We start from the raw sequence: 15938 nt of genomic DNA, 5'->3' as shown, positions 1-15938 counted from the left end.
AACAAGATCAGCTTATTTCCAGCCATTGCTCAGGTGTGCAGGCAGTGACTGTACGTGTAGAAATGAGGGTTAGCAACCTGGTCTTCACAGTAGAAATGGTACTCGCTACATGGCAATCTTTTTCTGGTATTTCAGGATTAATTCAGATTCTGGAGATTGTTTCCTTACAAATTATGCCACTGACTTGCTTGTACTCTGGTTCTGGATTGGTCATAGTTTTTTGGTTGTGCTCTGCTAGTTTAAGAAGATACAGTGAGGAGGGACAAAAATGGTAATTTCTGTGTTTTGTATGAGTTGTGACTAGATATGGATATGTGCATCTATTACTTGCACAGTGTCTAGAAAATGACTATTTTAATCAGAAGCCTGGACAGGCTATAAAAACTCCCCTTGTTAGTGTACATTTCTGATGGTGGAAAACACTGTCTTATGGTGTGTCACCTACCTGTAACTATGTTTTCTTTCCTAATAAGGAATGCTAGGCAGTGAGAGGTCTTTGACAGATCACTGAAAATATATAGCGTTTGACTGCTGCCTGAGACTTCTCTGCACAGATGGGTCGCAGTAGTCAACCCAAATCTAAAGATAATTTAGCGAAGCAGAAAGATCTCACTTACATCCTACAGAATTAAGTGATGCTGGTTTTGTTTGCTCCTTTATAGGGTTATCGTTAAGAATTAAACATATCCCCACAGTATTTTAGGTTTTAGCTCACTCGGTTAGAGCTGTCAGTCTGTAGCAATGCACTTACTACACTGGCATCAGTGTGGGAAGATCTGGGCAGCTGTCCTGTATTTGTCCAATCTTTGGGAATCGAGGCCAAAAAGTTTTAAAGATTTATATAGATTTTAAAAATAAAGCCAAACTAGCACAGTATGTTGCAGAGTATCATTTCACACGATAATCTTGGTGTGGGAGTGCTGATGAACCCTGTTAATTGGCAGTGGTTGGGGGCAGTCTCATGTATGTGCAGGAGCCGTAGAGAGATGCTTACTTGCTGTTGCCTTCCATTTGATAATCTTGCTCACAGTAGGCTCACATTGCAGTAGCTCCATATTGTGAGGAAGTCCTGCGTTAACTAAGTTCTACGAGGCTGTTGTGGACGATTAAACAAGAAACAAAATCTGCATTGTAGATGTGCTGACAAAATAAGTTCACATGAAGAAGGTGGTGTGAAAGACTGCCTGAAATGACTTCAGGTGTTTCACAAGCAAGGTGGAGATGTGGGTAGGAGGACCCACTGCTTCTCTCTGTTTGTGGTTTATGTGCAGTCATTTCATAAGCAAGGCTGTTGCTTTATCGGCCGCAGAAGCTTGTAACATGCCTTCTCCTACCAGGTTGAAGGCAAATTTTGATCACTGGGCTATTCAGAAAGAAACAAATGTGTTGGAGCAGAGTGAAGCTGCTTAGGCTAGTGAATGTAGCCTCTGATCTCTAGGTGGATGTGCTTAGATGGCTCCACAACTACAGGCTATAAATACTTGGGGAGAATCATGAAGCTTCACTGAGAGAGCTGGGGGCACGTGGAGTGAGAGTGTAGGTGTGACACTGGAGTAGAGAAAGCTGTGCCACAATCTTACCTTCCCTTTGAGTAAATGGGGAAGGCTTTGGATGTTTTTGTTGCGTGTGTTGGAAAACACCGTAAGTGTGAGTAATTTGTGGTGGTTAACAGAGCACTTTTCTGGAGGTGGGATTTTGCCCCTTCTGCTGGGATAGGATTACAAATGTGTACCACGATTATGGAGTTTAATATGATTGTGTCGTGGTCTCTAGTTGGCAGCTGGTGTGTCGTTCTCTTGGGTTTCTGCATGGGAAAGAATATGGACCAGCTAAAAATGTTTTCTCTAAAGGCTTCTTTAAAGTAAAAAAGAAAATAAATCTAAGTCAATATAGGTAGGCTTTGGAGGCCTCATGCGTCTGAATGTTTTATTAACAAGGCTTGCCCATGGAATTATTCTTGGTGGCTTTACTGAGAACGTAGCACTTAGCACTTAACAGCACTGTTGTTATTAAGCGGTTATTACAGTAGTAATTGTAATAGTCCTATATTTATAGTACATTAATGACAGGAAATATGCTGTATGTCTTGTTATTGATGGCGTAACAGATTGAAGCTCTTCCTGTCTTTTCTTACTGCTGTTATTAATGAAATGGGATGGGGTTTTTTTGTTGTTTTGGCAGCTGTTCAATCATAGAATCATAGAATGGCCTAAGTTGGAAGGGACCTTAGAGATCATTTAATCCAGCCTCCCTGTCATGGGCAGGGACGCCACCTCTCAACTAGATCAGGCAACACATGGGGACCGAACGGGAATCGAACCCATGACCTTGGTGTTATTGGCACCACGCTCAACTTTTCCTGATTGTGTTACTTGAGTTAAGCTCCTTGTCAGATATTCAAAGCAAGTGTTCTGTAGGAGACATGAAAACAAAAAGCATTTGCTTAGGGCACCAGTAATTTAAGTTCTCCTCGTGAAAACTTTCTTTACCAGTGTAAAATCCAAGATTAAAAAAAAAAAATAAATTGAAGGAGCAAAATGTGTTCTCTCTGTTTAGAGTTAGTTTATGTATCTTCTGGCCTTAATAAATATTATGTGATTGCATGAGACTGTGGAGGATAGGATCTTGTGCTATTTCTGTTCCATTATGTAATTATAATGATTCTTTTTTAATGATGAGGAAGTCTTAAGAATGTTTCCTACCGTTGTTAACATATGTTAGCAGTTACCAAGCCTTCATTAGTATTATTGTAGAAGAATGAATATCATCAGTGATGAAAGGTTTTGCATGACGTAACAGAAAAAGAGGCTTCCTAAGACCTCGTTCAGGCTATGCGAAGTAAGCGTTAGTAAAGCAGTCTTTAAAAATTAGTCTGAGATTCGGTGAGAGACTGAGCCTGTGATATGAGGATGGAGAAGTTGCTTTCAGGAGAAGAGGATGCAAAGCACGTGACTGCCAGGGCGTGCACTTGGTTTTCGCGGCACAGGAATGTTGCTGATTGCAGAGCCCACAACTGCTTATCTAGAGGAGCTGCTTTTTAACATCTACCAGTTACGATGGACGTTCTCTTACCTTTAATGTGATAACTTCCTTCTATTTCTATATATGGTTTCTTTCCTGCTTTTATTTTTTTTGGTCCTATTTTTCACCTTAACAGCAAGTCATACAAAAAGGAAGAAGCAAGCTCGCATTAGGTATCCCAGTTTTGAGGGCAGGAACTTCAAACTGATGAAACATCAAAGGGAATAATTCAGAAAAAGGAAGGGTTTATCCGTAAGAAGCCCAAACTGGACAGATTGACATGACGTGTCGTTCATAGAAGTGTTACTCGTGCATTATGTAGTCTTTAAAATGCTAAAAAAAGTGGTGCTTCAGTAGAACAGCAGACCTCTCTTATAAAACTTTAATGAAATATTAGAGTATACGATTAAAATAGCAGTAAAATTTACTTCCTAGATGGGGAGAGACAATATTGGAAGTATTAACAAGTTGAAAGTTTCTTGCTGATACTAGTAAAAGTTTTGGTAGTACTCGTATGGACATCAAGCTGCATGAAACAGGGCTGCAACACGAAGATGCCTTTGAGTTAGAAGAGAGGGCTTGTGGAGATGCACGTTGCAGTTGGGGCTTTTTGTGTGTGTTCTGTAGCCTGCATGCACGAACAGATAGCAGAACGCCACATAAAACTGGAAAAAGACCCTAATGGTAGAGTTAGAGCCTTCTGTATGTAAGATACGTATTAATAAAAAAAAATCTTGAGAGCCAGGTGGGAAAAGAGCATGATGCCAGACATCACCTGCATCTCCTCGTTAGTATGCTTGTCTTCCTGGCATTCCTTGGTGATCCTTTACTTGAGCAAAATTGATAAGTACAAAACCAGACTTTCGTTCTGAGTGGGTTCAGATGAGTGTGGCAAGCACAGAACGTGGCTAAATGAGAAAATATAGTGCAGAAAAGTCTTCCAGCAAAATCTCCAGTCTGAGAAGTCAGGGTTTTGTTTCTGGAAAAGTCTGAGTGAGCGTTGTCTTCAAATTTATTTAAAGGAAGGAGTCTCTCCAGGCAGCTTTATCCAATTTGTTTTCAAGAAGAGAAAAAATAAAGTGTTTTAGAAATGAAATGCTTTTGTAATCTGTTTATGGATATTATTTATTAAAACAAGTATGTATGCATATACTTGTTTATTACTATGCTTAGTATGTCCAGTGATGTGTCGGGCTTTACACAGGAACTAGTTAGAGTCCCCAGACAATTCTGCAGCTGTGGTCCAGTCCGTGAGGATGAGTTCCGATTCCACACATGGAATAATAGATTGGAATACTTAGGAGAGCCTTCCCGAAATGCATTTGCTTAGAAGTTGAGTATGTCATACATGGTATTCCAAAAATATGTGTTCTGGCTGACAAATGTTTTCAGTTAACTTCCATTCAAGTTAATACAGAAATTCTAAGGTATGAAGTTGTGGACTGTATTACTCATAGAGTGGATTTGTCTTGACTTTCTGTCTTTTAAAACAAAGCAGCCGGGGTGGGGGAATATCATGTGTTGTCTTGCTGTGTTGGTTTTCATCTAAAGTGTCACTGGATTTAGCATGGCTAAATGAGAAAACTTAGTGCAGAAAAGTCTTCCAGGACGTCTGCAGTCTGAGGAGTCAAGAGTTCTGTTTCTGGAAAAGTGTGAACGTTGCCTTAAGATGTATTTAAAGGAAGGAGTCTCTCCAGGCAGCTTTATCCCGTTTGTTTTCAGGAAGAGAAAAACTACAAGGTGTTTCAGAAACAAAATGCCAGGAACAGAGCATGGAATAGATGTCTTTGAACATGCTGGTGCCTGTTCCTTCACAGGTTCCCATAAATCCTTTTTATTGGAGTATCTTATTTTGAGCTTTGGTCGGTTGTATCTTGAGCGTTTTCTAATGGAAATCTCTCCCAGAGTGGAACGTGGGCCTTGGGATGTCATTCCTACAGTAGATCCAAGTGTGGTTTTAGAGTGTTGCAGAGTTCTTGTTGCATCTTTAAACGTGGTAGCAAAATACTTGATTACTCCCAGTACTAGCTGTAGAGAACAGCCAGAGGGGGAGACTTGTTCCTCTTGGCTTTGCAAAATATTGTTTTAAGTTTTCCTTAGGGGTGGCATAAACTGACTGTGGGGAAATATTAATGCTGAAAATGCGCTCCACCTGGTAGCAGGCTACTAACTTGTATTTTCTTCCAAGTGCACGATTCCTCTTACATGCACTGTCTCAAAGGCTGGAAAGTTGCGGGGAGAGGGGCCACACAGAGATGTATCAAAAAGCAGGAGACAAGTCTTGAGTTTTAATTGCTCTTGAAACAGTGAAATTGAGCAGTGGTATTGATGCGACTGGGAGATGCGAATGTGCTATACCTATTTTATTTTTGTTTTCTTCTCTTTCTCACCATTTAGGAGGGCTTTCGAGCTGCCGCTCTGCTGCTGAACAGCATGCAGTCCTTTCGGGAGCAAAGTAGTTACCACGGAAACCAGCAGAGCTACCCGCAGGAAGTGCACGGTTCATCCCGACTGGAAGAGTTCAGCCCCCGCCAGCAGGCCCAGATGTTCCAGAGCTTCGGAGGAGGTGCAGGCAGTGGACGTCGTGGAGCAACAGGAGCCTCTACAGCGATGCCTGGTGAGAGCTCTGGCCATCAGAGCTACCAAGGTTTCAGAAAAGAAGCAGGAGAGTTTTACTATATGGCTGGCAACAAAGATCCAGTGGCGTCAGGAGGGCAGCAGCCGCCTCAGCGCAGGCCTTCTGGACCGGTACAGAGCTATGGGCCCCCTCAAGGGAGTAGCTTTGGGAGTCAGTATGGGAGTGAGGGACACGTGGGCCAGTTTCAAACACAGCACTCGACCCTTGGGGGTGTATCCCACTATCAACAGGATTATACTGGTCCTTTTTCTCCTGGGAGTGCCCAGTATCAGCAGCAGGCTTCTAGCCAGCAGCAGCAGGTGCAGCAGCTGAGACAGCAGATCTATCAGTCTCATCAGCCTTTACCGCAGGCTTCCAGCCAGTCTGCTTCTAGCACCTCGCACTTGCAGCCAATGCAGCGTCCATCCACCCTGCCTTCCTCTGCTTCTGGGTACCAGTTACGAGTGGGTCAGTTCAGCCAACACTATCAGCCACCTTCATCGTCCTCCTCCTCCTCTTTCCCCTCCCCGCAGCGTTTTGGCCAGTCAGGACAGAATTACGACGGAAGCTACAGCGTGAATTCTGGGTCGCAGTATGAAGGCCACGCTGTGGGTTCCAACGCGCAGGCCTACGGGACCCAGTCAAACTACAGCTTTCAGACTCAACCGATGAAAGGCTTTGAGCAGTCTAAGCTGCCCCAAAGTGGGCAACAGGGGCAGCAGCAACAGCACCCACCTCAGCACGTAATGCAGTATTCAAATGCTGCCACCAAGCTCTCTCTTCAAAGTCAAGTGGGACAGTACAGCCAGACTGAAGTTCCTGTAAGGTCACCGATGCAGTTCCACCAAAATTTCAGTCCCATCTCTAATCCATCCCCTGCTGCATCTGTGGTTCAGTCTCCAAGCTGCAGCTCTACCCCTTCTCCACTCATGCCAGGTGGAGAAAATCTCCAGTGTGGGCAAGGCAACATGGCCATGGGTTCTAGAAACCGAATCCTGCAGATGATGCCTCAGCTTAGCCCTACGCCATCTATGATGCCAAGCCCCAATGCTCATGCAGGGGGATTCAAGGGGTTTGGGCTGGAAGGATTGCAGGAGAAAAGACTCACAGATCCCGGGCTGAGCAGCCTGAGTGCTTTAAGTTCTCAAGTGGCCAATCTGCCCAACACAGTTCAGCACATGTTGCTCTCTGATGCCTTGGCACCTCAGAAAAAAAGTTCCAAAAGGTCATCCTCCTCAAAGAAGGCCGACAGTTGTACCAACTCGGAGGGCTCCTCCCAGGCAGAGGAGCAACTCAAGTCTCCCCTGGCAGAGTCCCTTGATGGTGGCTGTTCCAGTAGTTCAGAGGATCAGGGGGAAAGGGTGAGACAGCTGAGTGGCCAGAGCACCAGCTCAGACACCACCTACAAAGGAGGTAACTTAGAGAGATCCAACTCCTCACCAGCACAAGGCTCTCAGAGCGAGCCATCAAAACTCAGCAGCAGCCCAGCAGCTAGGGAAGAGGTGGCCTCCCCTGATGGGAAGGAAGCTGTGGTGGCTGTGGAAAATGCCCCAAAAGTGAACGAAAAAGCAGTTGGGGTGATTGTCTCCCGGGAAGCCATGACAGGAAGGGTAGAAAAGTCAGGTGGACAAGATAAGCCCGCACAAGATGATGCTCCCACAGCCACTCAAGCACCAGCTAGTGCTAGTGGAGCAAAAGAAGCTGGGCACGCAGGGACGCAGCCAGAAACTCAAGGAGGAAGTAAAGGGAGCAAAAGCGGAGATAACACTAACCATAATGGAGAGGGGAACAGCCAGCCTGGTCATGCAGTTGTTGGGCCAAATTTTCCTGCAAGAACAGAACCATCCAAATCTCCTGGCAGTTTAAGATACAGTTACAAGGATAATATAACAGCTGGTATACAGAGAAATATTGGTGGCTTTCCGCAATATCCTTCTGGGCAAGAAAAAGGGGATTTTCCAGGGCACAGCGAGCGCAAAGGCCGGAATGAGAAGTTTCCTAGCCTCCTGCAGGAGGTCTTACAGGGCTACCACCATCATCCAGACAGAAGGTATTCTAGGAACGCACAGGAGCATTCGGGGATGGCTGGGAGTTTGGAGGGAGCCATGAGGCCCAATATCTTAATTAGTCAAACCAATGAATTGACCAGTAGAGGCCTCTTAAATAAAAGCATGGGGTCTCTCCTGGAAGGCCCTCACTGGGGTCCCTGGGATAGAAAGTCTAGCAGTGCAGCTCCTGACATGAAGCAGATAAATCTAGCTGATTATCCTATTGCTAGAAAGTTTGATATGGAGTCTCAGTCTTCTGCCCATGAAGGGGGAGCCCTCTCAGAGAGGAGATCAGTGATCTGTGACATATCTCCATTAAGGCAACTTGTTAGAGATCCTGGCCCTCACCCCATGGGGCACATGGGTCCTGAGGGCAGGAGTGGAAGGAGTGAACGTCATGCCCCTGGCTTGAGCCAGTCAGTAATACTCCCTGGTGGTTTAGTATCCATGGAAACGAAGATGAAAGCTCACAGTGGGCAGATAAAAGAGGAAGATTTTGAACAGTCAAAGAGCTCAGCTAGTCTCAATAATAAAAAAACAGGAGACCATTGTCATCCTGCTGGCATCAAGCACGAATCTTTCCGAGGCAATGCTAGCCCTGGAGCCGCAGTCTCTGATGCGGCTTCAGACTACATTCCCCAGCAGGACAGCAGATCGACACAGATGAGACGAGGACCTGGCAGAACTGGAAGCAGCAGGGGTAAATCACCTTCTCAATTTCAGGATCTTGCTGATAAGCTGAAAATGTCACCAGGCAGAAGCAGAGGCCCAGGAACAGATCTGCATCACATGAACCCACACATGACGCTATCTGAAAGAGTTAACAGAGGTTCCTTGCATTCTGCTTACCCTCAGAATTCAGAAGGCCCCTCTCTGGCTTCAGCGTATCACACGAATGCCAGGCCTCATGCTTTCGGCGACCCTAGCCAGAGTTTAAATTCCCAGTATCATTACAAGCGACAGCTATACCAGCAACAGCAAGAAGAATACAAAGATTGGGCAAGCAGCACTGCTCAGGGTGTGATTGCTGCAGCTCAGCACAGGCAGGAAGGAGCACGGAAGAGCCCAAGACAACAGCAGTTTCTAGAAAGAGTAAGGAGTCCCTTAAAAAACGACAAGGATGGAATGATGTACCTTCAAGGTAGCTCTTACCACGACACTGGAAGCCAGGAAGCTGGGCGCTGTGTTATGGGGAGTGACAGTACTCAGAGCAAGTGCACCGAACTGAAACATGGCAACCAGAAGTTGCAGCATCACGAATCTGGTTGGGACCTCTCTCGGCAAACTTCTCCTGCCAAAAGCAGCGGCCCTCTCGGAGCAGCCAACCAAAAAAGATTTTGCCCTCAAGAAAGCGATGGGCATCGACGAGAGGAATCTACAGATTTGCCCAAGCCTAGCAATGCCATGCTCAGGCTCCCTGGCCAGGAAGACCAGTCTCCTCAAAATCCATTAATTATGAGGAGGAGAGTCCGTTCTTTCATCTCGCCTATCCCTACTAAAAGGCAGCCACAGGATATGAAGAACAGTGGCGGTGAAGATAAAGGGCGGCTGATGACTTCAGCAAAAGAAGGAGGTGATAAAACATATAACTCCTATGCCCATTCATCTCAAAGCCAAGATGTTGGCAAGTCAGTTGCAAAGGGAGATTCCTTCAAGGACCTGCCAAGTCCTGATAGCAGGAATTGCCCCGCTGTTTCCCTCACGAGCCCGGCTAAGACCAAAATATTGCCCCCGAGAAAGGGGCGAGGATTAAAACTGGAAGCTATTGTTCAAAAAATTACATCTCCCAATATTAGGAGAAGTGTTTCTACCAACAGTGCTGAAACTGGTGCAGATACTGTCACTCTTGATGACATCCTGTCCCTTAAGAGTGGACCTGAGGGAGGAAATGTGGCTGGACATGGGCCAGAGGCTGAGAAGAGAAAAGGAGAGATGCCTGATCAAGTGGGGCCAGCAAGCCAGGATACAACTGGTGAAATAACTCTTCCAAGATCTTCAGAAGAGTGGCAAAGCAGTGAGGATGATAAAACCAAGAAAGAGGTCCCTGAAACTGCCAGTGTTGGTAAAGAAGGAGCAGGATCCAGTGCAGCAGCACCACCACCTTCTCAGAAGTCTGGTGGTCAGGGAAGGTCTGATGGATCTGTAAGTGGAGCTGGAGCTCTGACCTTTGCTGACTCAAAAACAATTTCCCCTTCCAGTGTGTTTACTTCTGAACCAAATCCAAAGTCTGAGGAAAAAGATGGAGATGTGACAAACATTTCACCCAAGCCAGATGGTTTCCCTCCAAAGGGGTATTTCCCCTCTGGAAAGAAAAAGGGGAGGCCAATTGGGAGTGTCAACAAGCAGAAGAAACAGCAGCAGCAACAGCAGCAACTGCCACCGCCCCCGCCACCACCACCAGTACCGGCCCAGTCTGCGGAAGGGGTAGGTGCTGGTGGTGGTGGTGGTGAGCCAAAGCCGAAGAGGCAAAGGAGGGAGAGACGAAAACCTGCAGCGCAGCCACGGAAGCGGAAGCCTAGAAGGGCTGCTCCAATTGTGGAGCCTCAAGAACCAGAGATCAAGCTTAAATACGCTACCCAGGCTGTAGATAAAACTGACTCCAAGAATAAGTCGTTTTTCCCTTACATACACGTGGTAAACAAGTGTGAATTAGGCGCTGTGTGCACAATCATTAACGCAGAGGAAGAGGAGCAGAACAAACTGGTGAGGGGTCGGAAAGGACAGCGATCTTCGACGCCCCCTCCCAGCAATTCGGAGAGCAAAGTGCTGCCCGCCTCAACTTTCATGCTGCAGGGCCCTGTCGTGACAGAGTCTTCTGTCTTAGGGCATCTGGTTTGCTGCCTGTGTGGCAAATGGGCCAGCTATCGCAACATGGGGGACCTCTTTGGTCCTTTCTACCCGCAGGATTATGCAGCCACCTTGCCCAAGAACCCGCCTCCAAAGAGGGCCACAGAAATGCAGAGCAAGGTCAAGGTACGGCACAAAAGCGCTTCTAATGGTTCCAAGACAGATACAGAAGAGGAGGAGGAACAGCAACAACAGAAGGAACAAAGAAGCCTCGCTGCTCATCCCCGCTTTAAGAGGCGGCACCGCTCCGAGGACTGTAGTGGAGCCTCTCGGTCACTTTCAAGGGGAGCTTCGTGTAAAAAAGCAACCACTGACGGTGGCAGTGGTGGTGAAAAGACTCCTTTGGACTCAAAACCCTCCATGCCCACTTCGGAAGGTGGCACTGAGCTGGAGTTACAAATTCCTGAACTACCTCTTGACAGCAATGAATTTTGGGTCCACGAGGGTTGTATTCTCTGGGCCAATGGGATCTACCTGGTCTGTGGCAGGCTCTATGGGCTGCAGGAAGCTGTGGAGATTGCAAGAGAGATGGTGAGTACCAGACCTTGCTATACAAAATTACTTGTTTTCATTTGCAAGATGTATGCTGTTTGGAATACCGTTTTCCCCTTGTTCTTCTCTTGTGTCTTAAGTGATCATCTTTCATCTTAAATTTTTAGCTATGTCCTTTTGATGGTCTTGATTAGATCTCTGCCATACCTGATCAAACAGATTTTTCAGGCATCAAAAGTCTGGATCCTCATTATCTACTGAAAATTTAGGCTGTCCAGAGGCTTTATCATGACTAAAATGATATTTTTTCCTTCTCCTTTTTCTGCCCTATTTGATACTTAATTTCATCTAGGGCTCTTCTTGGAGTCACACAGTGAAAGGACAAGTGGCAGCAGGTATAAATTGCAGCAGTGAAAATTCCAGTTTGGTATTGGGAAAATATTTCATAATGAAGGTGATCAAACCTTAGATTGAGAGAAAGGGAGCGACAGAGAAGCTGTGGGATATCTGTTCTTGGAGATGCACAAATGTGACTGAGGAAGGCCCAGAGCAACCCGCTTTACCTCTGAAGATGGATCTAGCTTCAAAGTTGGCTCTGCTTTCTGCGGGGTTCCCTCCCAACCTAACTCACTCGGTGACTGTAATACGTGTTACACAGCTGTAGGAGAGTTTGTAGTCTTCACAAAATAAGGTGGATATAGATTAGTGTCGCACGGTGATCTGTGAGCTCTGAGTGAAACATGGGTGGATTTAATATTGATTAATTCTAATTATACCACAAATCATGCTGATAACTGACTTCCTCCAAAGCGCAAGTGTACGATGAGTAAGAAGAAATATCTAAAATTAAAGCAGGGACAAGGGGAGAACTTTATTCACAACTACCTGGTTGTGGATGGAGGCATTCACTATTCTTGGTTTTCTGAGACAGAAGCTGATGTTTTAAAACCATGGTTATGTGACGTGCTTTGCCATCAGCAGTACGCTGCAGCCCTTTATTTATGGTTACCTTTTGCTTCATGCTTTCTGTCCTGGGCCAGACTATGGAAGTGGCACCAGGCTACTTTATCCTGTTGCCTTCAGGTTCTTCCTTTTTCTAACCAGTGCTGGGATCCAGTTTTTATCTTCATTCTGTATTGCTACATACAGTGTGCTCCTTTCCTTCCCATAAGCTTTTCTCTTCAGGTTTGATTCCTGGCCTGTTCTGTATTTTCACTCACTGTTCTTTGACAGTAATTACATGCTTCTTTGCCCTAACTTGATTTGGCCTGCATTCTTGTTTCTAGCCTCTCATTAAACAAAGTCAGTTAATTTCATTTGGTTTTCATCGAGCCATGCCTTGCATGCTTGTTCTGCTGCAACGGCTGAATTTCTTATCTCCAGTAATTGTAAGGTTTCTCTCAGGATCTCTGCCACTGTTTGAATTCTACACGCAATGTGGCTGTGCTTTCATATGTCTTGTAGTTCACCAGTGTTCTGAATCGGATCACTCCAGCCTGATTTTCCCCTTTTCCTACTTTTAGGGTGTGACTTTCATCTACGATCCTTGCTCTCCTGGTAACAAAATGCCTTTTCTGCAAGTTCTTGAGCCACTTGAGTTGTACTCCAGTAATCCTTTTTGCGTTCATGTACCTGCGGAGGGAATGTGCCCAGCAGAAACATGCTGCACTGACAGGAACTTGACAAATAGTAGTCCGTTATCCACAACATTTTAATATAGATTTTGCATGTTGTTTGACATCTAGTTCTTTCTCTACATGAGATCTTAATGACTTTCTCACTGAATATACTTTGGCCTACTCTTCGTGACTTTCTTCCAACCGTTATGATCATCTGCTTGTCACAAATAGACTTTTTTTCCCTGCCTCGTCTTAACTGTTTCAGCTGCCCTTATGGCACCGTAAAAGAACATCTCCTTATCTCCCTTCAACCTTGTCTCCTTTCTCTCTACCTCTTTCCTTTAATCACTTGCTCAACTCTTAGCTTTTCTTTTCCCTCATAGCACCTGTAGACATGAGTGTTTCCCATTTTTTTCAAAAAGTGTACAAAATGCCTGTGGCTTCTCTTGCTTTTGCAACTACTTCTTAATTTCCTTTCCCTTTTTTCATCTCAAAATTCTTTGAGTGCATTGTCTGGGGTCTCGTCCTCCACTGTGGCTTCGATTGTGCTCTACTACAATTGTAATCAGTGTTTACCGTGATCTCTTCGTAGCTAAGGTTCAGATCCAGTGCTTCATTTTCCTTTCCCTGTCAGCTACATTTGTCACCATCAGCTGTGCTGCTCTTGAAGTGTTCTTCCACCTTTTGTTTCCTGTCTGTGTCCTTTTTTGATTACCTCCTTTCTTTCCCCTGTTTTTTTTTTTCAAAGGCTGTTGTTCATTACTCCCAGCTTTTTGTGTGGAGTTCACTGAAGCTTCTGCTTTCCTTCTCTTTATCTTGGAATACCATACCTTTGGGTAGCTTTTGGTAATCTGGTCATTTCTTTCCAGAGCTTCCTTTTTGCTCCAGATTCATGTTTTTCTGCCATAAACTTAAAAACTGTTCTTGAATCTATGGTAAGTTCTCACACTCTCACTTCAAACTGTGGTTTTTAATCTATGTGATCCTTATTCCATCATCTGCCATCTTGTCCTGATTTTCCTGTTGCTCAGACTCACACTCTCATTTGACTTTATTTTTTCCTCATGCCTTTTATTTAAGGCTGTAAGAAATATTGCTTATTTTCTGTGTGTGAGAAATAGGATGTAATCTTTCAATGCTCTCCAGTGTTCTGTCTGGGTCCCTTTTTAATTTAGGTGTAAGACTTCCAACTTTGAGTCAGGGGCTGTTTTTTTGTGTATGTCTTATACCAACACAGTTGGTCTAGCTGAACGCGGGGCTCTTCTGCATCACTGCCATAAGAGTAATCCATCTTTCTCTTTCACCTCCCTTGCAAATAATGGAATAATTTTTCTCCTCCCATTATTTTTTCCTTATCCTTTTTGTTATAGCATCGCAAATCGTAGTATTGTGTTCTTCTCTGGAAGCGGTACGTCCTTCCCTCCTTCAGTCAGGCGAGGGTTATGTGTGACACGAGGGTTACGTGTGACACAAGGCTGGCAGTCTGGGAACTCAGAACTCGGAGGTGTACCTGCCAGAAGCCATCCCCAGGCGGTGGAAAGGCTCTGTTGAACTAGACTCTCTTGCCCCACTGCCTGAGGACAGCCTTCTGGCTCCCAACAGCTGATTTCCTATGCTAGCTGTGAGTGCTTCTGCTTTACCTCTTCCTTGCTTTGCAAGTGCCTTTTCTTTTTGTCCCCTCTGACGTGCAGTTTGTCAGTGTTAGTGTCCTGTAAAAGCAGATGTGCAAACGGCATAGCTGCTTGCTAGCGGGAGAGAGTAGACAGATGTGTGCACAAGCATAGAGGAGTGTAGGTCTTAGATTTGGTCTAGAGTAAGGAAAGACATTAGTTTATGGCAGATGAAGTGTCATGAGCCTGGGAGTGAATAATTCATGTATGTAACGCGTTCTGTGCAAACGAAATACTGCCATAATTCAAAATCTATGCAGATACTTTTTTAATACTCACAAAAGGGCAGATGCTCACCAGTACTACACTGAATCCATGCCATTAAATTGAAATACTTTCCCGAGAGATCAGGCACTGTTGTTGGTGCTTGTGCAGTGTCCCAGTATAGAAATAAGAAACTTGAACTTCTAGTCAAAGGCCAGAAACCATCGAACCGTGATGCAGAGGTGGGGACACAAGTAACCTGCTCTGTGTTGCTTCTTCTCACACGAACTTGCCTGCTTTTTTCTCACATGGAAGCTTCTTGGTTTTTTTCCCAAACACTTCTGCTTCTTGTTTGCCTTTCAGAATCCAGGAGGAATTTGAAACATTTTTCTCACTGTGTTAAGTTTCCTGTTTCTTGTATGAATAAATGTCTGTATCTTACTGCAGGCTTTTGAGAACAGCCCCATAGTTGGTTTCAAGGAAGTCTTACAATGCATGTGAGGTAGCTCAAAGATTGACTTGTACTAGGTGCTCTAGAAGAATTTGAGATGAGAAGTTTTCTCACTGTGAAATGACTCTTCTGAGCTTTGAGCTTTCCCTAAAGTCCAGTTTCACCCTAGACTGAAAATGGTGTTACCATATTATCTTCTAAGCAGCAATCTAGCTGGTTTTCTAAGTGCTAGAATCTGCAAGAGGTGTTCCTCTTGCTCTGGCCGCTCTAGACGGCTTCTTGGTTCTGAACACGAGTAGCTGATCAGATGAATTGAAGTGCTTCAGATGCAGAATGGCTTCATCGTCCTTATTTTGAGGTTCAAATGAGACACTCCAGCAGATGGACCTACCTGCCAGGCAGTCTGTCTTTCTCTCTTGAACCGCTTGGTAAACCGTAGTAAGGTTGCTCACTGATCTTCTTGCGGTTAGATATTTTTTGGTTCGTAGGTTAATGAAATCGTGAACTGAAACAAAGGCATCTCCTTAGTGCTGGGTTTTCCTGTTGCCTATAGAATGCTTTCCTTCAGATATTGCAGGTGGCCAGACACGATATTTTAGACTAGGTAAAGCAGATTATAAGTGATTTGGGATAAGATCTTTGCCTTATCTTACAACAGTAGTTCCTGCAGCAGGTTTGCAAATGCATCCATCTTCTTCCTCTGGAAATTTTCTGGTCTGTCTTATTACAGTCACGTTAACCATTTCTTTTCATTTACAGATGTGGGAAGCCAAAAGTTGCATGCAGTTTGCTCTACATACCTTTAAGGAAAAGATTTCCTGCCTTGGTTATCCTATCATTGTTTCCCTATTCATGAAAAACTCGTTCATGAAAAATGAAGTCTTGGTTACCTTTGAAATAGACAAAATCTTAAAGTCACTTTTGTAGTTGTCTGCAGGTTTAATATTCAAAAGAACTGGTGTTCTTTAT

General features: G+C 44.7%; 1 protein-coding gene across 1 annotated transcript; it reads left to right on the top strand.

The window, feature by feature from the left end:
• Positions 1-5424: 5424 nt before the first annotated feature.
• On the top strand, positions 5425-15268 carry TCF20 (transcription factor 20 (AR1)). Its single transcript, XM_009870252.1, has 2 exons — positions 5425-11064; positions 15212-15268. The coding sequence occupies exons 1-2, from the start codon at positions 5455-5457 to the stop codon at positions 15266-15268; spliced, it is 5667 nt and encodes a 1888-aa protein (XP_009868554.1). The 5' UTR covers positions 5425-5454.
• Positions 15269-15938: the final 670 nt, after the last annotated feature.

The sequence above is a fragment of the Apaloderma vittatum genome, unplaced genomic scaffold (assembly GCF_000703405.1).
Source record: "Apaloderma vittatum isolate BGI_N311 unplaced genomic scaffold, ASM70340v1 scaffold9100, whole genome shotgun sequence".
Taxonomy (NCBI): Eukaryota; Metazoa; Chordata; class Aves; order Trogoniformes; family Trogonidae; genus Apaloderma; species Apaloderma vittatum.
Note: the sequence above shows the minus strand (reverse complement) of the source record. Positions and strands in the feature narration are given on the sequence as shown.